The sequence below is a fragment of the Stigmatopora nigra genome, chromosome 10 (genome assembly GCF_051989575.1).
Source record: "Stigmatopora nigra isolate UIUO_SnigA chromosome 10, RoL_Snig_1.1, whole genome shotgun sequence".
Taxonomy (NCBI): Eukaryota; Metazoa; Chordata; class Actinopteri; order Syngnathiformes; family Syngnathidae; genus Stigmatopora; species Stigmatopora nigra.
The window spans coordinates 5,406,726-5,430,653 of NC_135517.1; the positions used below are offsets into that span (position 1 = coordinate 5,406,726).

At 39.6% G+C, this 23,928-nt stretch overlaps 1 protein-coding gene across 1 annotated transcript in view; it reads right to left on the reverse strand.

Annotated features, from left to right (window-relative positions):
• Nucleotides 1-23,928, reverse strand: part of LOC144203735 (inositol 1,4,5-trisphosphate-gated calcium channel ITPR1-like) — a 38,547-nt gene that overhangs the window by 10,836 nt on the left and 3,783 nt on the right. The window contains exons 4-48 of the mRNA XM_077727308.1: nt 21,900-22,009; nt 21,468-21,554; nt 20,961-21,119; nt 20,668-20,766; nt 20,315-20,398; nt 20,009-20,155; nt 19,815-19,910; nt 19,656-19,700; nt 19,101-19,255; nt 18,907-19,006; nt 18,586-18,746; nt 18,370-18,511; nt 18,127-18,285; nt 17,470-17,642; nt 17,209-17,328; nt 16,806-17,000; nt 16,465-16,716; nt 16,237-16,378; nt 16,021-16,174; nt 15,738-15,928; nt 15,524-15,656; nt 15,401-15,455; nt 15,157-15,322; nt 14,893-15,066; nt 14,397-14,471; nt 14,161-14,298; nt 13,957-14,082; nt 13,667-13,867; nt 13,322-13,573; nt 13,092-13,217; nt 12,881-13,009; nt 12,675-12,795; nt 12,361-12,545; nt 12,148-12,296; nt 11,959-12,070; nt 10,880-10,915; nt 7,206-7,253; nt 6,260-6,392; nt 5,362-5,549; nt 1,464-1,647; nt 1,067-1,320; nt 655-855; nt 466-576; nt 302-397; nt 53-196 (exon numbers count right to left, since the gene is read on the reverse strand). Coding sequence (XP_077583434.1) covers nt 53-196; nt 302-397; nt 466-576; nt 655-855; nt 1,067-1,320; nt 1,464-1,647; nt 5,362-5,549; nt 6,260-6,392; nt 7,206-7,253; nt 10,880-10,915; nt 11,959-12,070; nt 12,148-12,296; nt 12,361-12,545; nt 12,675-12,795; nt 12,881-13,009; nt 13,092-13,217; nt 13,322-13,573; nt 13,667-13,867; nt 13,957-14,082; nt 14,161-14,298; nt 14,397-14,471; nt 14,893-15,066; nt 15,157-15,322; nt 15,401-15,455; nt 15,524-15,656; nt 15,738-15,928; nt 16,021-16,174; nt 16,237-16,378; nt 16,465-16,716; nt 16,806-17,000; nt 17,209-17,328; nt 17,470-17,642; nt 18,127-18,285; nt 18,370-18,511; nt 18,586-18,746; nt 18,907-19,006; nt 19,101-19,255; nt 19,656-19,700; nt 19,815-19,910; nt 20,009-20,155; nt 20,315-20,398; nt 20,668-20,766; nt 20,961-21,119; nt 21,468-21,554; nt 21,900-22,009 — 6,308 coding nt within the window. The remainder of the gene's footprint in view (nt 1-52; nt 197-301; nt 398-465; nt 577-654; nt 856-1,066; nt 1,321-1,463; nt 1,648-5,361; nt 5,550-6,259; nt 6,393-7,205; nt 7,254-10,879; nt 10,916-11,958; nt 12,071-12,147; nt 12,297-12,360; nt 12,546-12,674; nt 12,796-12,880; nt 13,010-13,091; nt 13,218-13,321; nt 13,574-13,666; nt 13,868-13,956; nt 14,083-14,160; nt 14,299-14,396; nt 14,472-14,892; nt 15,067-15,156; nt 15,323-15,400; nt 15,456-15,523; nt 15,657-15,737; nt 15,929-16,020; nt 16,175-16,236; nt 16,379-16,464; nt 16,717-16,805; nt 17,001-17,208; nt 17,329-17,469; nt 17,643-18,126; nt 18,286-18,369; nt 18,512-18,585; nt 18,747-18,906; nt 19,007-19,100; nt 19,256-19,655; nt 19,701-19,814; nt 19,911-20,008; nt 20,156-20,314; nt 20,399-20,667; nt 20,767-20,960; nt 21,120-21,467; nt 21,555-21,899; nt 22,010-23,928) is intronic.

Consider the following 23,928-nt stretch of genomic DNA (forward strand, 5'->3'; position numbering starts at 1 on the left):
ATGATAAGAATACACTGTGATAATTGTGACTCAGTCCGTACTTCATTCAGACCTGGTGAGCTAAGATATAAATGTTGTGGCCAACATTTCGGGGAGATGCTGCATCGTGGTCCTCATCATCCTCATTATCGTCCTCGTCCTTTGTGTCTTCAAACTCAACCTCTCCCTGAAGATAGGCTTTTTTGATAACCTCCACCTGGAGAGACACATTTTACCCTAGGAGTGGCTTGCACTTTAAGTACAGCCTTAAGAGCCGATATAAATAAAAGCAAAAAGGAGGTTCTTTAATAAGGTTCCTCACAAGTTCTTTTGGTCTCATGTTGTAAAGGATTCTCTCAGCATTCTCGCTGTCATGGCGGCTCTCCATAATGGCAAGCAGCAACTTGGACGCATTGTTCTAGAAGTAGGAAATAGCTTTAGGAAAAGACCTTCCAAATTTCCCATTGACCATGAATGCCGACTCACCTTGAGCTCCAGCACCAGATCCATCCGCTTCTTTCCAAGTGGGTTGATGTCGTTGAGGATCAGAGCAATGATGATATCGATACCATTGGACTCATGAGTGGCAATGCAATTCTGGGTTAAGTGCGTATAAACAATGGAATATTAATGGACAGCATGAACTTAGTAGAATTGTCATAGGCTATGGTGTACCTGATTTTCATGACAGGGACCTTGGCAGTATTCGGTGAGGCTTTCTAGTGTTTGGTTGATGAGAGCAACATTCTTCTCATTGATGTAAAGCCCTAACAAGCCTAGACCTCCTGTGGTGCTACCACAGATGCAGTCTAGAAACTGAAGGGTTTCACACACCAGGTTGTAGTTGTTCTTGTGGTTTTGACAGCGAAGAAAGTTCTGAGGACATATAGTGGAAGGAATATAGTGTCCATATAATGCTTACATACTTAAAATAAACTTGCATGCACACCCTATATAAATTAACACAACCAAATGAATGGTTCTAATAATGTTAGATGGAATGATTCCAGCCTATTCCAATGAATTGCTAGGAAAGGTACCAGATGAATTAAATGCTCATTAAAAGGAAGAGGAGTCAAGAACACACCTGTAGATCACGGTTATGATTCTCACAAAGTAGCTGCAGGAAACGAAGAATAGGCTGCATAATAATGATAACGTAGCTCATCTCTCCGTCATCCTGATTCTTGTCCCCCGTACTTGGTTGGCCTTCTGCTGAGGTGAAATGCTCCTCTGGGTCGGCCTCGCGTCGGTAAGAGTTAAAAGCTTTCTTGGTGGCAGATGAGGCTTCCAGTAATTGTTCTCGCACTTCTTCTGTCATGACAACTGATGATTCTCTTGCTGCACAAGTACAAACAGAAGTATTTCATTTGAAATACGATTATGGGTGGATTGGTACGTGTTCCAAATATTGTTTAGGTTTTAGTCAAAAAATGATAAATTTGAACTTGAAAAAATAAATCTTCAAACGGGTAACCACTAACTTTTTTTGCGGATCGGAACGTCTTTGTCCTGAGTGTCGTAATCTCTTTTCCTGTTTCCAAGGTCGCTAGTATTTACTGTCACTGTAGCTTTGATCTCTAGCTGTGCCAGCTTCATGTGGTCGTAGAAGACCCGAAAAAACTTTTCGGACTTTTTGTCTTCTGTCAGACGGCAGAAGAATGAACGCTGGAGACACAAGATTAAGAAAAGATGACAAAGTTAAAGTATATAGTCCAGGGAATAACGAGAAGTAAATTGAAAGAGGCTCCAGATCACCTGTGACCCTAATGAGGAAGCACTGAAATGCATATATGCATAGATGTATGGTCCAAAAAGATGTTAAGGAAACTATAGCTTCTCAGTGGTATTCAAAAATGACTAGTAAGATTTTCTCTGCTTCCAAAACACTATTGTTAACATATTCACAACAACAAAAAATTCAAATTCGAACAATTTATATATTTATTTCTAGCTTACTCCGAAGTTTGGGTTTATTCTAAAACTTGGTCATTCAGGTTTGCGCAACTCAATTATGAAGATAACCGGGTTTACTCATGTGGCAAAATTTGAACTGTTATTAAAAGTAATCAAACAATTGTCTCTTAATTCAAGGAACGTTAGTACCGTACACTTAGATAGAAGCAGAACTCGGGGTTTGCCCTGGAATACGGTCCTGCAGAATTAGAGTATTCAACATCATGTACAGTATGTCCCGGCTAGCCCACTGGACTCTTGTTTTCATTATGTAACATTACTTATCTATAGCACCCTTTGCAAAGGCCTCACCCAGCGGAGGCCAGCTAACCTCATAAACAGGGTGAAAACTGACACGAGAGAGAGAAGACTGGCCTACTTTCACAGAAAAAGAGACACGGTGGAACAGAGTTAAAATGTACAAAATAAAAACAAAACAAAAGAAAACCAGAAGGAAAAGGAAAATAAAGAAGGGGCGTGGAGAAAGCAGATGTCTGAAAAAGAGGATGAGACACAGAATACTCTGTTAGACAGTATCTGGGCCAACCAAGGTTATGTAACCACCTGTCTTTCCAGGTTAAATACGAAACTGGGCTACTGAAGGCACGGATGAGGGGAAAATATATATATTTTCTGGTCTTTTTTTCCATATCTGACCACCAAATGACCATGTTTAGGTATTCTACAAGCACACTCAAATAAAAAAGCTGTTTCGAACAGGAAACTGCTCAATTCCTAACACAGTAACTTTGAATCTACTCAGGCAATGAATTTGGGGATTGTGGCCTGCAGCAGATTCCATTGACTCTTGCGCCACCCCACCTCAGACCTCCACCACTAAGAAGGAGCTCTTTTGCACGTACGCACCGTCAACACTCAGGAACAAGTTGATAGCAGACGATGGAGGGAGGGAGTTGGCGAAGGGAGTTGCCGAGTGAGGCCGTCATTCAATAAACAACCCCAATGACAGTGGGGGGCTGAGTATAGCGAGTTGCTTTCACCGTCTATCTCGCAACGTGTCTGCGGTGCTCGCTGATGGGAGGCAGAAGGCCCATGTCTACACGTCATACATTAGACAGCTAAAGTGACGCAGGGGTAAGTTTGGCAATCGAATGAACCACAGTGTGTGGAGAAACGAGCACTCACCATTGCAGACCCTACCCCAGCCCCACAAACACACCCAGTATAATTACATAAGTCAGACGCACATACTTTCCAGCACAAGCACACACAAGCAAGACGATGCTTCCACACCCACAAACTTTTAAGAAGTCGGTCAGCTGACTCTGGCAACGGGCACATGCCAATGTTGAAAAGACACACCCGCATGTCACACAAGCTTTCAGAAAGCCTGAAGCTTTTGCCAGAGTTACATAACCATTAAATAGCATTTGCATGTTAATTGCACTATAGAAATACATTTTTGAGGAGTTCAACGGGGTCTCTGCACAGCATTTCAGTCAGTGCAGCAGACGTATACATTTCCCTGGGTGAAATACATTATATTTGACTGATGGCGGCCATACAAGGATAAAAATGTCATGTAAAAATGTTGACGTCCAAGGTACACTTGTCAAAAAACCCTAAGCTACCAGTACTATTAAGTCATGACAATTCTGCCAGCTCTAATGCAGCCACACTCAATGACAATAGCTTTGACACAACACCTCGTCTGGGTTGAGATATCAATGACAAAGATAGCCTACTGAGTAAATGACGTGATGTATGAAGTTACAGTGGTCAAGGAGATGACGGAGAAGCACAAATACAAGAAAAGGATGGTAAGAGAGAGAGAGAGAGAGAGAGAGAGAGAGAGAGAGAGAGAGAGAGAGAGCACAAACACCCCAGCCCCTGCCCGCTGTCGTGTTGGGTAAACACAGCCTGTCTGTATCCATGGTGACAAACTCTGATTGGAATGAGACGGAGAGGAGAGGTGCGAGGTGGAGGCGGACTGCTGAAAAACAAGGTCATAGCGTTTCCCTTTCTCTCCTTCTGCTCTGCGACTTGGCATCAACAAAGGGATATTATGTAACAGCTATTTATACTCTCTTTGCCTCCTCCCCTCCCTCATGTCAGGCAGCACCACATGCGAACCAAATGGAAAAGGCTGCCTCTGAGTTTGGAGCCGCCACCTATTTCATCATATTTGCAAAATGATAGTAAAATACTCTATTTAGCGGGTGATTTTACAAGTGCGTTGTCTTTTCTTCCCAGACAGAAAAGCATCACAATTTATATTCTATTCACACAGTTAAAAACCCATGAAATTTGATGGAAAAACTGGAATGTGAAACTCACTAAAAGCCTGAAAAGCTCTAAAAGGCATTATTACATATCCAGTTTGGCATGGGAGCATTGACAAGAGCGGTATCTGGCCCACTGGTTTAGTGTTCACTTCGAAGGTCATAAGTAAATAGTTAACAGTGTTAAGGGAGAGCAACCTAAAGAAGTACTGACAGGTGCACAGACTGGCAGGTCAGCGAAATGCAAAGGTCAACTTAAGTTGATATAAGTTTAATCTTTTTCTGAGAGCGAAATACCAAAAATAAACCGAGTATGCTTCTGTCAAATGGAAAGGCACATTTTTGCACTTTGTGGAAGTTACCGTTACATTCATAATAACTTGGGGATAGCAGGGCGAAGGAAACTCTGGTTACGTTTCAATCCCTCTACTGTATTCTCCCAAATTTCCTCCACCTTCTCCCCCCACTGGCCCAGTTCCGGAGGCCCAGAATGACCCAGTTTGGGCCGGCAAGAGAAGTCGAGGGAGTGGGAGCAGGAATGTTTTGAAGGCTGAGACATTCCTCATTGTTCATTCACACAGGCTTTATGTAACAAACCTATCACGTGATGCAGCTCTGCCGCAGCCGTGTGAAGCCAAAGCATTATCTCCACCGCAGCAACTTCCTCACTGTAATCTGATTATACGAGCCCCATGATTGCACAACAACACATAGATGGTCAGACTGATCACAAGACACACACCGACAAATAAATAGACACACTTCGAAAAAAACAAAAAAAGGCCAACCCATAAGATGCTGTAAGAGTATACGAAGGAGTATAAGCAGAATCTATAGCATTATAAAAGACTGAAAATGTCACACTTTTACACACACGTACATGTATATATATATATAGATAGATACATATATACATACATACATATACATATATCGATTTTTTTTTCTAATCTGTCCAACAAAGTTATAGTGAAGCTTTATATATAATTGAAATAGTACAAATAGTATGGGTGACTGCCTAATGTAATCCTTGTGTGAAGCTATAGCGGCATACTAACCTATATACACTCATAAAGCCATGCATTATACTTTAGAACAACCAACAGTGAGGACCTTGACAAATTTTGTTAATGTGTTTGGCAAATCATGTACTGGCGCATTAAGGAGCCTGGGACATACTGACCTGGATGGTAGTGTTTCCACCCTCAAGTAAAGCAATTGCCAGGAGAATGCTTTCTTGGAAGACTCTGTCACTGGTGGTGTTCATAATGAGATCAATAACCAGATCAGAAGCTCCTTCTTTGTCCAAATGGCACTGCACCTCTGCCAGGCTCATTTCCCCACGGCTAAGTCCCCCAGGGCCTGCTAGCACTAAAAAAACAGCACAGATCAACATGTAAGCATTAAAAATAAAAGTAGACATGTTTCATATTTGTAAGGCTATTCAAGTGGGTTTTGATCACCCAATCAACATACCACTGACAGGGAAACCTGTACAATGTATTCTAACAATAATAATATAAGATAAGATAATGGTTTGAGTCACTATTGTTGTTTTTTCTGTTTGTTGTATGACTGCTCTCATGATGATCAATACTTTCTTTGAAATCCAGATCCAACGTTTCATGACACATGTTATTATTCAGCACCAACAAATTCAAGGTACAGCATTGGGCAGAGGGTATTGGGGATTTTGACTGCAGCCCATAATATACAGTGACAGTGCTATCAGACTGGGATAAGTGTGTGGTGCGTGTCGTGCTCAAAGAGAGCAGCTCTGTGCACAAAACTCTGAAAACGATAAGAGCTCAGGGTCAGACAGGGAGCGCCGTCCTTGCATAACATGTCGAGAAACATTTGTTTTACTACAACTACATGATGTTTGCATATTTTGGCCAAAGATAAGGAAACTTTCCAACTGGATCGTATTTCCTAAAACTAAATACTAGCCTTGCACACTACAGATTTTGAAATTAACATTTTAATGTCTCTCTGTAATGTCAATAAACACATCATTCTACAATCGAATGTGATATATGAAATCAAGAAAGAACTGTGCATTTAGTATAACTGTTAACCACCTGACTGTTTTTTGCTGGGTCCTACAGGGCTGAGGGGGCCACTGCTGAATGACGTCAAGCTGTCCCTCCGCCCACCACTCCGATGGAAGTTGCCATAGTAACGGTTCACCAGAATCTGCCTCAGTGCCTCGCCCTATCAGAGGCAAAGAAAGGAAAAATGCACTGACATAATTTTAGCCATGTGGCAGGAGGGGCGGTTAGGTAACAGGGAACACTCAGAATCCGTTGTGTGCGGTGGAGTTTCATCAAAACACGATTTCTTCGTCATTGCCTTGTGCAGGCTGCTTAACTTTTTGGAGCTTCCTATTAAATATTTGAAACGGTCCAAACATGAGCATAACCCACAATTTACGTCAGTTGCCAAGCGCTTGTCCGAAATTTTGATTCTAATCATATGTGACCAAGCCCAATGACGTCTAAAAGATGTAGTCTGTCCTAAGAAAGACCTGAGGCCAAATCCCTTGCACGGTGACTCATCAACTGTTGAGCATTAAGCTGCACGACTTTGCTGTTGTTATAGCAACGGCAGCCCATGGCTACCTGACGAGACCTCCCATGGGACACTGTGATGAAAATGTGAGAAGACGTGTGTATTCACTCGCGTGTATTTGTGTGCGATTACGTGACAAGTCTGAAAAACCCTTGCGATCTCCAACAAATTATTATGCAAGCCATGCTCCTGAAGCTCTGCTCTCAAAGGTCACGATAAGATTAGATAGTAAGTGTGAAAAGAAAATCATGCCTTTCTCCAGAAGTTAGTAGTGCTTTAAGACTCAATTGAGTCTAACTCATTTGAGTCTAACCTCAAAACAAGTCTTCAATTGAATATTCAAAATTTTGGCTACATTTTTGAATAATCAATGTTTTCAGTTTTTTTTAAATTATGAATAGTTTTAATTGTTTAAAATGATGCCCATCTTCTATCCATATGGCTAAGTGCACCTACCCTTTTCTGGTCCTCCAACAACTTCTCAGGCTGGTTCTGATCCAGCTGCTGTGTGCATTGATGAATGTTACAACAAACAGATGCAAGCAGAGAAAGTTAATACTCATGCATAGAGTTACAGCAAATGCACACAAATTTGCAGCACAACACAAACATATTCATGCAAAATACCATGCAAAAGTTTGCCGACAGTGAAATGTCATGTTATTGATAGGATTGTTGATTGGGTACAAAAAGTTAGGTGATAAAACTTTCTTTTCTTCATTGTCTATTCTTTGGCTGGTGCAATTCATATTGAGGAGCTAATTATAATGAAATACAGTATACAAAACAGACCAAAAAGCTATACTGTTGTTGATTAAACTGGGGGGTTTGGCCCATTGAAGTAATGTAAGATAAGCCATTGTACAGTATGTACAATAAGTCAAAGTGCAACCCTCTATTGAAGTAGTTATGTAAAACTGAAAGTGCATGGAGAGGGATTGGCTAATTGAAGGGCAGAAGGCTTTACAGTTGCATAATCTATCCAAAAGAAACTAGGTCACTAAACCAGTGACACAGAGACAACCGTTTACAGCAGCCATCTGTCATGAAAACACAGAGTATAAGAGAGAAATACAAACGGTGACACTTTCACAACTCAACTGGTCATTCCAAGTCAAAGTCAGGAGCCAATTTTGCAGGTGTTGGGATTTCTTGAGGTGTGCTAAATTTTAAACCTCCACCATACACTAATTGGAAGCATGTGGGTTGCAGAAAAACAATGTATATGAATACATTAATTTAATTCAAGCTATTTCAACAATTTCTCAACATGGTCAATTGCACCAATGCACTCCCAAAGTTGGGAACTAAAACAAAATTGCATTTGTTCCTCTAATTTTTATGAAATAATGCATATTTTAAGCATCTATTAATAAAAAAGTGGTATATTATACTATACAGGAGTTTTACCAAGTCCAAGGTTGTACATGTTGATGTAACTACAAATAATGGGCTTACTACTTGTAGAAACTGTAGGTTTTTTTTAAAGATACCACATAAAACCCACAAGTAAAGTATAAAGCGTAGACATATTCATTTGATGGTCCCAAATCTGACCACAGACAACACCGAGAGTAAGCCCTCACAGCTGCGACATCCGCCGCGACTATATCACATTCTACCAAACTGGAAATTCCCTGGGACAAATCCCCTCTGTTACAATCACAACTCTGAGTTGAACAAAATGACATATATGTGACATGCACGTATACACTGAATTCTCTAAAATAGGTCTCTCAAAGTCCGGGAACAAATGCATCTTTGTGCGAGTCAATGGCGGGACACAGAGGCATTGGTGTTTACCGCCAACCTGTTTCGGAAGGGGACTGACTGCAGCTGATCTGCACTGCAAAATCCACCCTGATTAAATGCAAAAACTGCAGCAAGCTTTTCCCAAAAGTGAAAAACAGATCTGATGGTATTTTGGGAGGGAGAAGGGAGCAGAAAGGCATGAAGCATGACTTACTCTAAATGAGGGCTTGCGTAATAGCATGGTGACCGTGCTTGCACACGCACATGCACGCACAAACCAGGTTAAGAGGGAAAATTGGTTGTTGTAAAAAATATATAAATTAAATAAATATATATATATATATATTTATATATACATGCATAAATATACATACACACGTATATGGACATTTTGTTCAGCCCTACTGCAATGGCATGCCAATGGAATTTGCTTTCTTATACTATTTATTAATGATGTGACTGCTGAGTGAAGTTATCCAAGAGATTATTTTCATGTATAAATGGACAATGACAGAGAGCATACTGCAAAACAATCATTTATATTTAAAAAAATATGTGCAATTGATATAATGCCATAAATGGTTAATGTTATGTAATGGCCAAATAAATCACCTGAGCTGAATTCACTTGAGTTTTCACAACCTAAAGACAAAACTGAATGTCTCGTGTTCAAACATGGAAAACGAGTTTGCTGAATGCAGGGGTTGATAACGTGCTATTTGAAAAACCTTTTAACGAGCTCAGCAGAGTCACACAAACAGGTTTCACGGGTTTGTCACGTGATGATTGCAACATTTTACAGGGGCAGTTGTGACCTTAACTTAGGTTTGCTGGTATTGTTTTGCCCAACACCACTGAGTATAAGAGGAAAATTAGTCAGTTTGATACTTAACCAGAAAACTGTGTTGGGATGACATATGATGATGCCATATACAAGGCATTCTTGCAAAAATAATTAGTGGTTCCATTCACCTTTAGATAAATACTTGTCAAAGTTAGTGGTGTACCGTGTGTGATGGAAGTGACACCACATTTCCAGACGAACACCGAGGGGGGGCAAATACTTTGCGGCAACGCTGCCATTTTCATGTCCGAGACAGAAGATATAACACACAACAGGTGCGTTTGATTGCTTGGGGTGGGGGTATCAACTCACATGCACCAACCCATACCCTCCACCCTTTGGATCCTCACAAACACAGGTGCACACACTTGCAGCCACGCGTGCGAGTACACACAGCATGAGTAAATAGCTCCCACACAGTTTTATCCTCAACAATTACAGCTGAAGGTCACACAGCAGCAGAGAGGCTGAGTTCCAGGAAAGAGAGGTGGGAGGGGGAAGCCGAATTCTTATGTAACCTCAGCCCAGAGTTGGAAGGGGCCCAGGAATCGTGCAGTTTGAAGGCAGGGAAACTAGGACACAACCTCAATGACTTGCCACTGTCGTCACAGCTCCGCACAACTCATTAATGCATGCATATGGCCCGCACGCACACACATTCACGCGAACGTGCACACCCCCACGGTCACAGCGCTCTCTATCGGCATTGAGATGACATACATGGGGAATTACTCTGCGCTAGATGGAACACTGCCATGTGAAAATCAAACATTGATGAAAATAGGAGTAATGGACTATGTCAATTATTACTTCACCAATATCATTCTCATTTATCCAACAAGGGTTTAATGGAAGATGGTATGACAGATATCTATAAACTGTCCATATACACTAGGTATGGAGTAATCACATAATGCCTGCATGTTATGACTTATAAAGTATGCACATATATATGCAGGAGCATAAAAAGTATTAACAATGAATACATATACAGTGGTACCTCTACTTATGAATGCTTCTACATATGAAGTTTTCAGATTACAAGAAAGGTAAAGCTCTCCAACTTACAAAATATCAAGTGATCCATGCATCTTAGCCTATTTCACACCTATTTACAACTTATGGGCGCAGTGCAGTACTCATTAGCTCTTGCACCCGCAGATTTATCACATTGACACTCACAGGGAGTCATCACGCCAACAAGTAATTACTGAGTCAAGATAGTTCTGGAACCAATTAATTTTGCAAGTAGAGCTACCAATGTAGTCTAATGGCATTGCTCCAAATAGTTTATTTAAATGCACAACAACAAGTAATTCCCAAACTATCACTTTCTCTCCACAACACAGACACCCCTTACTCTCTCTTTTCCTTTATCTTTTTAAACTATTTCACTCTATTTCCAATACTGGAGGTCTTTTCTGAACGTATTATCTACCACACTCAATCTCAGAAGGAGCAGCTACCGTCACTACAAATAAAAGAGAAGCTACAAGAACCAAGGACACAAACAAGGGAGTAAAAAAGAAATAACCTTAGGCATATCCATCTCATCATCATAGGCCCTGAGCTGAAAGAGAGCAGAAGGTTTGCAGGGTTAGATAACAGGCCAGGAAGCTCAAGCTTGGGTCAACAACACAGCGTGATATGTTAGTTAAGTGAGTAATGTGGACACACTCCTCCAATTCAGTGCCTCATAAAAGAGTATTTGTGAATGCATGATTTCAACTGATTGAATTAGTCTCATTTGGCAGAAGGGTGGTGGCAGAAATTTCTGAGAAATTCCTATTATGCCAAGAATATTGGATAATACAGAGCTCTGCAAGCAAAATATTACTTTTGATTACTACACTTACTATTGTTGGATAAAATAATGCACAATAATATAGAAGATACTTGCAGAACTCTTCTGTCATTCCTTAAAACCAAAAATATTCTTTCCAATATTTTTGTTTCCTCTGTATATTGTATTGATGAAGTTGCTCATGTGCCCTGAAAAGAATTAAGAACTTTGTACTATATTCTCTTTGTGCACTGGTTACTATTGACGATCAGTGGAGGATTTTGCTGGAATACAAATACTAAGTAGCTTCTTCAGCATGACCATAATGCATTAATTAGTCATTGCTGTTGTTGTGAATAATGGCACGCAATAACAGGAAAAACGTCATAGCCTCAGAAAGGATGACTGAATGGAAAACAGACCTCCAAGGTTCTGTTACAATAAAAAAGGGAGTAAAACAGCTGACACAAGTCTAAAAATTATATAAAAAAATATTGCAGGTTAAGAAAAAAACTTAAACATACTACATTGTGTAGAATATTTTGTAAAATGGTACTACATTGCACCCAAAGTGATGAATATATACACAGAAACGCATGAACATCACTGGCCACTAAACTTACCTTAAATAGAAATGCACATTCTTATATGCAATACAACATGTATATTATCTACAGTAAATTATAGTACATTTACTAAGATAACCATGAATAGTTTGAATTTTTAGTGTTTTTAATTAACTTTTATGATGTTTGGCTTTGCAAACTTTCAACAGTGTGCAACTACATTATAGAATGGAGTATTCTGTGAATATGCTGCATATCTCCTACCTTCTCCCCATAGCCACGGTCTTTAGTCATCATCTCTCTTAGTGTTTGTAGAACTTTGATACAGAGTCTCTCCTCATTTTCCTCCAGCAGCTGCTTTGTATGTTTGATCAGCCTACAGAAGTACTACATTCATTAGTACCTTTTATCCCTACCCAAATAGAAATAAATAGATATGTTAATGCATCTTACTTGCATATGAAACCTCCGCTCTCACACTTCCTTCGTGATTCAGTATTTTCGGGAAAAAGCAGTTCAGGCCGATGTAGTACATCGACAAGAACAGACAGCTCGGCCTGGACCAACGGTCGCAGGCGGTCCTCCAGCGCTGACACAATGTCCTACATCACACACAAACACTGTTGGCGCATTCTTGAAAAGGTAAAAGTGATAAACACACTTTACCTGGAGCCTTTCAATGATATTCCTGTAATCACGTGACGCTGTCACTACAGAATCTCTACGAGCGGCGTTACGAGCAGACATTCTCCAGCTCATTGCAGTTTTCTGCACAATGTTGTTGGATTTCACAAACAGGTTGTTCACTTGGTTGTCAAGATCTACAGGGATAGCGATGGCTCTACCTTTGGCTGGCAATGACACACAATTGGACAAATTCAATAGATCTTAGTTGAACAAATGTAACCAGCTAACACATTGAAATGTCCTCAATGGAGGCACCAGGTTAAGAGAATTTAGAGAATCATGTTTTATCTTACCAACATCCGACAATACTTTGATACAGTTTTCTACAAAGCCTTTTTGGACGGGGAATAACCAGTTGCAATGGTAGACCCTGAACACGGCCTGCAACAGCTGAACAAAGACTGGCTGTCTGGTCTAAGAGACAAAACAAAAACATGCACCACGGTTTCCATGTTTAAGTTGTTTGCATTGTATTCTATCTATATATACTGCATCATACCTGTAACGTAGTGCTTTGGTCGGAAAAAGGTGAGCTGAAAAATGTGGTAACAATGCTCATAACCGTCTCAGTCACGTAACGTTCTAATATAGTGTCAGCATGCTTGCGATCACTTGTATTGTTGCAAACCTGCAAAAAAATAAAATAAGGTGCTCAGTTCTGTTACATATGAATTTAATGATCTATTTTCATTACTACAGATGTTGCTTACTCTGCAAATGTCAACTAAGAAGTTCTCAAAGAGCTTCCACATGTGGTTTGAAGTATAAATTTCCTTCATTTCAACCTCAGTGTCAACATAACAGTGGTTTAGGAAGTTGACATAGGCGATTTTGACCTAGTCCAGAGACATGTTAGTGTAGTAATTATTTGAATAACCATTTGTTGGCAATCTATTTGCAACATGTCATAGAAAGAATATATTTCTGATGATCATCTTACCTCAGGGATGCAGTCTTCATTCGTCACCACTCGTACAATGTCATCCAGTGGTAGCAGTGAGTTACATTTGATTTCTGTGTAGACATTTTTTCCCTCTGTGCAGACAGCTAAAAGCTCCACCAGATGAATATGGTACATTAGTGCACTGTTCTCATCCATACGATCGCGCTCTGATCGCATCATCAGTACGAGTGTTTGGAACGAGGCGCGATCATTATAGAAGACCAAAACGTCTTCTCCCGCATTTACCAGCTGTGCAACAACAACAACAACAGAAATTTAAAGGAGGAAAAAAATACACGTTAGAGCAAACATAGACACTAACAGATGCAAAGACAACATCACCTCAGCCATGACGATGTCCTGACACTTTTTGATGAACTTATTTTCTGCTTTAACAATAGTTTGCAGAAATTTAAGATACTGGACATTGCGTCCATGAGTCTCAATACAGTGGACAAAGTGCTGAACCACACGCTCATTGATCTCACTGCATAGCTGGAAGTTGTTCATGAAAATATGTTGCATGGTGATGGCTTCCAAAAACTGAGAAAAACATTAATAAAAGAAGAAAACAGGATACAAATGAATAAGATGTCATTTAGCCTTTTGTCATTGGCGCAATGATCTCTCACCCCAGGGTTGAGGAAGAGATTAATATGCTTATGAAGCAGGGCTTGGTTCTGCTGGTTTCCTGCACAGAAGCTTTGAAGGAACTGATGAGCTAACCTCATGATTTCCTGCATGCGTAAATCTTCACCCTGGCGTGAGAAAATAGTTCAATTTGTCCAATTAGTTTACCAACAGATTTGTTAGGTCAATAGGTAGGTCACAAACACCTTCTCATAAGGAATCTGTAGTAGCTCAAGGACAACAGCATGAGCCCCCATGTTCCGCAGTAACCTCTGCTGCTGCTTCTTGCTCTTCCTGCCTGACTGGCCCTCCTGGACACAGAGTCTGCATAGGCGTAGAAGGATCTAATGAAGGAAATTATCAGTGTTTAAAAAAAAATCCATAAATAAACACTTAAATGACAGTCTGTATACTTGATAAACACTTGATGAATCATGATTACCTCTTTTACCACCCTGTAGTTATAACTACTGGTGCTCTCTGGTTTGTTTTGTTTTTCAGTTCCTCCAGAATCTCCCTACAATTGATCAGGAACAAGATCCAAGTTGGTTATTTAAAACTATCAGTGAATGAACAAATCACAACCTTATAAAAGGAGTGCAGTGAAAAATGCAAAGTGGCAAATTGTCGACCTTTGTAAGACCATCCATCTATTCATTTTCTATACTACTTACTGTGTACTGTATATGGTCATATTTGATTGCTTGTATTTGTTGTAATTTGCTGTAATTCCGTCTAAAATCCAATTGAAATAATCAGCATGAATGTTTGTATAAAGAAGGACAACATATGCCATATTTATGGTGCATTTAAAACCAGATCTCTGCAACTCACAGCACTTTGAAACTACAGGGAAAATGGCTTCTTTTGGTACAACATGTTTATAGAGATGGATTTTATAGTCTCTTTTTTCTTCCGAAAAACAATTTAGTTTGTACCTTTTTATGCTGTGATTCCGGGCACAGCACATCTCCTGTATCCAGGACCTCATCTGGACCCTGCCTTTTATACACCCAGAGCTCAGACTTTTCCACAATGGAGCGCAGCTGGTCCAGGTCGGATTTAATTTGTTTGTAATTCTCTACATCTTGGCTGGTGACTAGCAATTGAACCTTGTGTACATGTAGAGAAAGGATCAACAATGTACTAAAAAAAAGACAAGCTGATCTTTCCGGTCAGTATTTTTTGATGTGGGACGATACCTGCTTAAATGCCTGAAGAACCTCCTGCCTTTGACTGAAGTGCCGGAATAGCAATTGAAGGGCCCTGGATACTAGAGGGGGATAGTCATGCATGGTCAAGTGGAGAAGAACTCTCAGAAAAGTCCTTCCGCCATGATCATCCAGATCCAAAGGGGTGTTCTCTTCACTGGAAGTGCAGGCCGAATTGATTGACACATACATAGTATATTTTGTCATCTGAATGCTCAATTCCAAATGTGCTTACCTTCCACCAAATATCCCTTCCGCCTGTTCTTCAATATGTTCAAAGTCCAATGCACCTAAAATGGCACAAATGGTAAAATTATTGGCCATTTCTATGTGTGATGAAGCAAAAGAATGAGCTTGCCTGGCATATTGTTTGGACCTTCAACTGTTCCGGTCACAGATAATTCACTAGGGGAGTTGCTCTCATCAAACTCCCTCTTAAAGATGGACAACAGACAAGAGATCCTATAGTCCAGGCGGACGTTCAATATGAACTGTGTCGAAAAATACAATATAAAGGAGTCATACAGGTTACTTTTACCGATGGATGTAGTCGCCATTGCTTTGCAACTAACCTGGAGGATCTCAATGATCTTCAGCTTGGTGTCCATAACCAAAATGTCCTGTTTTTCTGGTTCAGTCTGAGATTTTACAGTGTTTCCACTGGAGGTGCTTATAGACATTGTGGGTAAAAAGCCACCACCTCTAAGGACAACCTGAGACATCAGCTCCCCAACGCCATGAATGGACCTTATGACATTGCTGCCTAGAACAACGTGCACATAAAGGTCAAAACTGTGAGATGAACCTATATTTTTTTTGGTTGTTACTTAGCTGTTTTTTTATGGGTGCTCATACCTTTGCTCTCATCACTCTTTTCCACCTTGTTGAAAGGAAAGATTGTGCTTACATGGACACAATCTAGAATAGCTAACAGGATTTTGGTGAGTCTTAGTAAGTCACTGAAGTTGTAAAAGCCAAAATAAATCAGATTCCTAGACAAATTTACCACCTAAAAAAAAGAAAAGGCAGTGTTTATTTCAGTTTTTATGTCTTTAAATACTAAAACCATACCTCAAAAGTGAGTTTATTCTTTTCTTTATCTGCAAAAGGAAAACTCTGACAGACAACATCTCTGAGGTAGTTTTCAACGAACTCCATAGTCTGGAAGAACCGTTCCTTAATTTCATCTTTCGATGTTCCTTCGTTGTCATAACTATAAGGATAACATATTGAAATGAGAGATGCAGACTAAATCTTGGCAAATTGCAAATTATTGTCATAATTTGTGTTTTGACTCACTCGTCTATGGCAATTTCAGATGGGATTTCTGACCAAAGCCGTGCATATTTGACAGGCGTCACCTGCTCCTGTGGATCACGATCTACATGCATGTGCAGCATCATGCGGCAAAAGGAGGCTCGCAGATCATATGGCAAATCTTCATCAGACATGCATCGTAGGATAAGGTCTACATCTAACTGGCCAGAGATTTTGTTAATCGCTAGGTACTGCCTGTCCAAACACATCCTGGCAAACAAATTCAGTTGGTACCTACAATAAAGAAACATATTAAAGAAAAGGCAACCTAGAACAAACCTTATAAAAAAGGAATATTTTGGAAAGAAAATGCCATTAGTTACCTGTAGTAACTAATCACCTCCTGGTCCTCTTTCTGATCCTCCTTAGCATCCTGGGCCAACTCCCTGATGCTTTTACTACGGATCTCTTTATTACTGTCCTTCCAGAACAACCATACCTCCTCCTCATCCTCTTCTGACTCCTCAGAGTTGTCTCCAAGCGCTTCCCCTTCTATCTCAAATCTTGACAGCACTAGTCTGGAAAAGGAAAATGGGGATTAGAAGCAAAAGGATATGATGCCTGGCAACAGTTGATTTAAAGTTACTTTGTGATGAATCAGTACATTTCAAAAGTTACAGGAACTATTTGAATATTTTTATGTACATAATTAAAATGTGTCCTTCCACTAAATTTTGGTCATCGATTGACTCACTAGTGCCCCCTTTTAGAGGAAGTAAGACTTACTTAGTTTCAATTAGAATATCTCCATTAGTTGGATCCAGCACAGCATTGCAAATCAGCTCCTGTGTCACTGGGATGGATTTATTCATTGACACACATAAATCCGACAAGTAGTCCAAGAACCTGGACATAAAAAAAAGACACCAATAAAATCATTCCTCCTACAATGCAATAAAATATCTTCAAATCCAAAAACAATTCAAAAAATACATGACAATCAAGTCAATAGGTTTCCCTTGCTGCTATTAGAGCTCATTAACTAACCTGGGCTCACGGTTCTTGCGCACCAGGCTGACGAAAGTGTCAATCTCTGCAGCAGTAATGTGTTTCTCCAGCAGCTTGCGGTTGTTATGCAGAAGAGCTGTGATTGTGTCTTCTGCCAAAACATCATAGCCAATTTGTTTCTGCATGAAACGAAATTGTTTGGCAATATACTCCTGTGGGTGCAGACCAGCAGAAAATGAGTGCCAATTTATTCAAAACTCATTTAGGTCCATGGCCAACATTCAGGCAATTAGATATCAAGTGGGCTGGAACTGTAGATTTTTGGCCAAAAATGTGATAAATTACAACAATTAAAAAAGTTTTCCTTGACTCATCACAGCAAGGAATAAGATCTTGAGGAAAGTGCACTGTGAAATGTATATGAATTTGTATTGCATGTGTATTTCACAAATCCACTTTAGGATGCAGCTGCGCAAGTTTGCCCGTGGGAGGCAATGTTTGGCACCAGAACTATTAATATTTTGGCTTCAGAGTTTTAACATTGGCATTCATGGCCACTTCACATCACTGGTTAAAAGGCTATTATGATACTGGAAGACTATAGTTAGTATTTGAAAGTAGTTAACCAGGTTAAAATACAATTTGCTACTGCTTAGAAATTAAGAAAGGAGATTTAGTGGATGAAAAAAACTGTACCTGATTCTTGCGGTAGTCCTGTTGGGAATGACGCAAAACCCGATAACAGAGTCGGCAGATGTGCCTGAAAGGGGCATGGCGTTGGTCAGCGAGCTCCTCCAATCGCAACATTGGGCCATCACCACTGTCAGTAAAGGGGGCCTGAAGCAGCTTGAAAATCTAAATGAAGGAAACGTGTCTATGAGACTTGATGAAACTGTTACCAGTCAATTATTTACCATGATACAATCATATGAATTGTACCTGTTTGAGAATATTCTGTTCTCTCATGAGTTTCTGCCTCTCTCTGTTTGGTTTGTTGACCGTAATCTCGAGAACATCCTGGCCATTGTTGGGAATGTCAACCACAAAGAACACCAAATCTTCTAGAAGTTTTGTGACTGCCCTGGTTGTCCACATGAGAAAATCAACAACAAGTTTCAATGAGAAAATGCATGTTTTAAGTTTTCACTTTGGCACCTTCTCTCATTCTGTGTGATGGTGCCCTTTTCAAGCTTTCCGGCAATGGATGCCAACACTTTACTGGCATCGTTGGCAAAGTCAAGGTCTCGCACTTCTGCTGGGGAGACAGGTACGATTGCAAAAGCCTCTTTGTCCTCTTTCAACGCAGACGTTCCAATCTGTGATTAACAAAGAGCACATAGAGAGACGACCAAATGACCATACGCACTCAATATCTAAACCTCTATATTATTTCCAATTATTTTGTGCAAATAGTGTAGGTGTGGAAATGAAGTATTTATGTATTTGTAATTTTATGTTTTAATGTTAGATTCTTACACGAAGCATGACAGGCTTTTCTTCCTCTTTGTCAATGGGTTGGTTGGTGCTGTGGACCCATGTATTAGTGCACAGGTGTCTGAGGCGCACATATGAATTTCTGAAATCGTAATTTACATAGTATTGGTAATACTTATGGTTATTATACCCAGAGACACACATACAATATTATATTGCGTAATATTTAAGAGTACCTGGGTACTTGTGCGTCTCCCCCTCTTAGTGTTGTTGGGTCCAGCTCAAATATGGAAGAAATGTCATTTCCTTCAGGAACAGAGACCAGTGTGTACATGACTTTATCTTGTACATTTCTCAAATTGGTCCGCAAGGGCTCTCGCTCCAAATCCAACTAGAAGCAGAAACCATGTATTTATTGTGAGTTATTCATACAACGAGAAATTATGTCTCAGAAGTCCATATGTTAAGGAAAATCATATTTTGTAATATAAAATTAAACAATAAGAATTTATATATAAAGTTTGACCTCTCCGAGATTGCTGCAAGGATGAGGGACCGCTTTCCACTACAGAATCGTTATAGGTAAATTACTGCCACCTTCTGGTGTCCAATACCAAAAAGTAAACGATGAAAAAAATTTAAAGAACCCTAAAATAACAGTCAGGAGAAAATCCTTTTTTGTAGTATTTAGCATTTGTTTGCTATATTATGAGCCATAGACATCCTTGTCTTCATAGCTAGATCCCTCAGTTTGTAGAGGAATATGAATGAGAGGTGTATCACAGACTTACTGCAACACGTGGATCAAGGCCCTCCTCTTCATATTCTGGATTCACCTGCAAATAACCCATGTTTTATCATTAGACCACCCAACTATAATCATGTGTCTACTGTATGAAAATATGGTTATATCCCAAATATTTCATTTGAGCATTCTGTTCAAGACTGACCTCTGCAGCAAGGTAATGCCCAGTAGCCAAGTGTTTGAACCTGAACAGACTATTCCAGTAGCCTGCCCCACCTCGGCAAGGATCATGTTGTACGACCTAATGCATGCACAAACGGTCACAAGCATGAGACTGAGTAAACAGTAATGTAGGAAGGGAATTGTAAAGACTGTCCAGCCATCCCTTTGCCCTTTTACCTCTATCTCCCATAAGGCTTTGCTGCTGGTTGCTGAGGTAGCTGATTGCCGTCCAGTGGTGCGAAGAAACACATACTGTTTTTTCCTGTGATCATCACAAGTGAGGAATTTTTCCTGCTCTGCATGAAACAGGCGCACAACATCACCCTGGAAAGAACCACAAAGCATCATTTAATTTGCTATTTGTTTTTTTCGCTCATTCTGAGATCTAGGAATGTGACCCAAAAAAATAATGTCAAGATAATTGGGATAACAGTCCCATGTTACAAGATAGTATCTTTTCCATGATTAAGCTTTTACACAAACCCCTTTTAAGATGATTTCCTGATTGTCACTCCATTTCATGAACAAGACGATCTTCCAGCTTGTGTTGCAGTTGACTGAATTTACCTTAAGAAAATAGAAATAGGAGTTTGGTGTTAATTTTTTTTAGGTTGTTTTAATTCAATGAAAAAAAATCACTGTAAGAAAATGGGTTTACGTGTGTTAAAAGGAAGCATTTATAAGAGCAAAATGACAAAATTGAGAGTATAGTGAGAGATGGTGGCTTTTCTATCATCTGCCTGATAACAGAGCGGTTAAAAATAGATTCTCCACAGCCAAACACGCCCACAGAGGACTCAAAAGGCTTGAGAAAAGATGCAGGAGTGCCACCAGACCTCGTTGCATCCTGGATTATCGACGAGCTGGTGTGTACTGGCGTGGAGTGGCTGGCCTGCATTCACCGGGTTTAAGACCACTTTGTCACCAATCACCACCTGTGATCACACACACAAATGTTTAATAACCAGTGAACCCTAACAGAACACTATGTAAATAAAATAAAATGACAACTAACTTTTGAATGCAGCAATTAGTGTGTTTTATAATGAGCTCCTCTGGTGAAAATCATGAGCTATTTAAATTCAACAAACGGAAGATGATAAGGTAATGTGTGTATTCTCTGACTCACACTGTCCCCAATGGAGCGCAGTTTATAGAAAGGCTGGATGTAGAACCAGGAGCCTTCATTTCCTGCGGGGTCCAGCATCACCCTCATAGCGTTCTTCTCCAAGAGTGCCGGCAAGCGCTTGTTGACAGTCAGGTATTTATTGCTCTTTAGGTGTAGTAGCTAAGGAGAAAAAGACCAGTTTATTTTCCAGTATGCCAATCAATTTGACATCGGAGTATCAGACTGACAAACTGAAAAGGTGTCCGACATGTTAACGTAACATACATTAACAGTTGTTATAGCACAGGTAACAAAACCAAAAACGATTGCACAAGGACATGCACAACAACCATCTGAGAATGTTTGAAAATAAATATATAAAACACTGTAAATAGATGTATAGTTTAGATATGGCGTCATTATTAGTGTCATTAACCACAGCAATATCTGTACTGGTACACTTGCGCAAAGTGATTTTTTGTACACTACAGTAATTTTATAAGTGGGACTAAAAAACAAAAGACAAACCTGAATAACATTCCCATACTGAATAACTGTTCCAAGCAGTTTTTTGTTTTCAGAGTCATTTTGTTTCTTCTCCAGGTCAGCTGCATGCTATGAAGTAAAAACAGATAGCAGAAGGGTCAAGCTCATAGTACTGATGGGAAATCTCTAAAATATTTATGGTATGTGTGGACAAATACAAGCAGTGAAAAACAGTGAAATAAAATACACAAATTTAACATAGTGATAATTAAACAATAAAAAAGTTTATAAAATACTGACTGGCAATAAGCTTGAGCTAAATCTGTCTGCGAAACTTAAAATAAATATGTGAGAACTTGACAAAATCTCCCATTTTTGTGTTGAGTCTTTAAGGCTTGAGCGGTGTTGCCAACTCAATGTGCATAGCCCTCCACCAGAGTGATGACGGCAAGGCCAATGTGTGGTCACACTTACATGAAGCTTGTTGAGAAGCACTGTGTCCGTGTTCCCTCCAGGCTTGGCTGCTTTCCAGAATTGCTTTTGAGCTGAGTAGCGATTCATAGGACACAATCTGAAGAGACAGTCTGTCCGGGACAAAGACAGCATTATGAGTTTTTTTTCTATCTCTGTGATTTACAAGGAGGCAAACATATATTACCCAAAAAGAAAGGATTTTTTTTTTACTCAATATAATAAGCGCTGTATTTTAAATGACAGCAGCCTTGATGGCATGTGTTGTCATATTTATTCATTGACACTTTTGCCGGCAGACTGAATCATTCTGAAGAGAACCATGGTTTTACCTCACATTACACACAAAACAACCCTTCTTAAATGCATTTCTCTGAATGTATCACACATTTGGAGCTCTCATGAAGGAAAGTTGAGTTGGGGGTGGAGGGGACACTTCAATAAGGTTTGATAAGAAACATGCAGCTGTATGCAACCATTTTGCATATAGCATAAGAAACATTTGGTCATGATCAGCATGGACCGTGCAAGCATGTATGACTACAGCTATGAGGTCAGAAAGAACAACAATACATAATGTGAGGCTCTTATCAGTGAATGTGTGACTCATTTTCATACATTAAGTTAAAACTGAGGGAAGAACTGTAGAATCATTTGCATGATGACACTCATCTTTAGAACAGTTCCTCTTCTTCAGCTGTGCTAAAATCGATTTCACCCATACTCAGACCAAACTTCTATTTTAAGGGTGTAAGAAGTGGGAAGAAAAAACAAGTAGAGACCATACTTCTCTTCTTCTCTCACTCTCTCAGCAGCAACATGTCCAAATAAGGCCAAGCAAGAGAGAGGAGTGGGATGAAAATAAGGGTGGGGATTCCTATCTTTAAAAATCCATATTCTTTCATTCATCCTCTACCGTATAATTTCAAATTAGTGCCTCTTAATCCTTGCAAAATACTGTCAACCTTCTACCAAATTAGTTATGGTTTACATTAGCCTGACCTAGATTTTAATTTAAAAACACACACAGAAAAGGAAGTGACCAAAAAATAAGGATAGTAGGGAGACAGTGAAAGAATGTTAGAGAGAGACAGCGCTAGAAATAGTGCAGGAACAGTGCAGCTAATCTTACATCTACTGAATGCATACATTCCCTCACTGTACCGTGTAGAAATGTATCAGTTTGTGATTGTTTTAAAGTCAACTTTGAGAGCTTATGTTGCTTTAATTGTCCTAAAACATTATTGTCATTTAAAAGGAATTACTGTGGTTCACATTTCCATTTAAATGTTATCCAATTGTGTTGACCGTGCTTTAAAATTCTACTTATAAGGTATGTCTTTGATGGTGGTTTTTGTCAGGTTGGAACTCTTGCGTGATTGATACACTCCTTCTTAGGATTATGCTGCAAAGTTAACCAACTGTGAGTTCTTTATCCTGCTCTCCATGAATTGTAGATTAAGGCAACAAGTTTCGTCAACTCGTGATCTGTTACCAGTAAAAAGGAGACTTTTAGAAGACTTCCTAGAATTTAAAAATAACTTCAGATACTTAACTGGGGATACCAGAATACTTTGAGACAATTTTTGACCATTACATTAGACAAGTGTTTGTGAATGAGTGAAGTGACATTAGTTTCCTATCATATGCAAAGAAGACTTTGATTAACCAATGACCTGATTATGTTTTCCGCAAATAATAGGTGCGTTGGTATAAACTGAGGATACATGATGTTCCAAAATGGTATCTAGTATTTTAGTTCTACAATTTGGATTGCTAAAGGCAGTTCTTCCAATTTGTTAAGGTGTTGAAAACAGATAATAATGCATATTTATTTGAGGAAAGTTGCCCTCTCCTATTAAGCTATACAACTTGGCCAAATCATGTCACGAGACACAAACATTCCCTAGTTGTGCTGTGAAATATGTCCAACTCTCCATCTACTGCAACCAACATCTGGCAAGGGAACTAGAGACAATCATTCATTGCATAAGAGTTCTCTTCTGTGTTAAGTCAACAACAGCTTCAATGA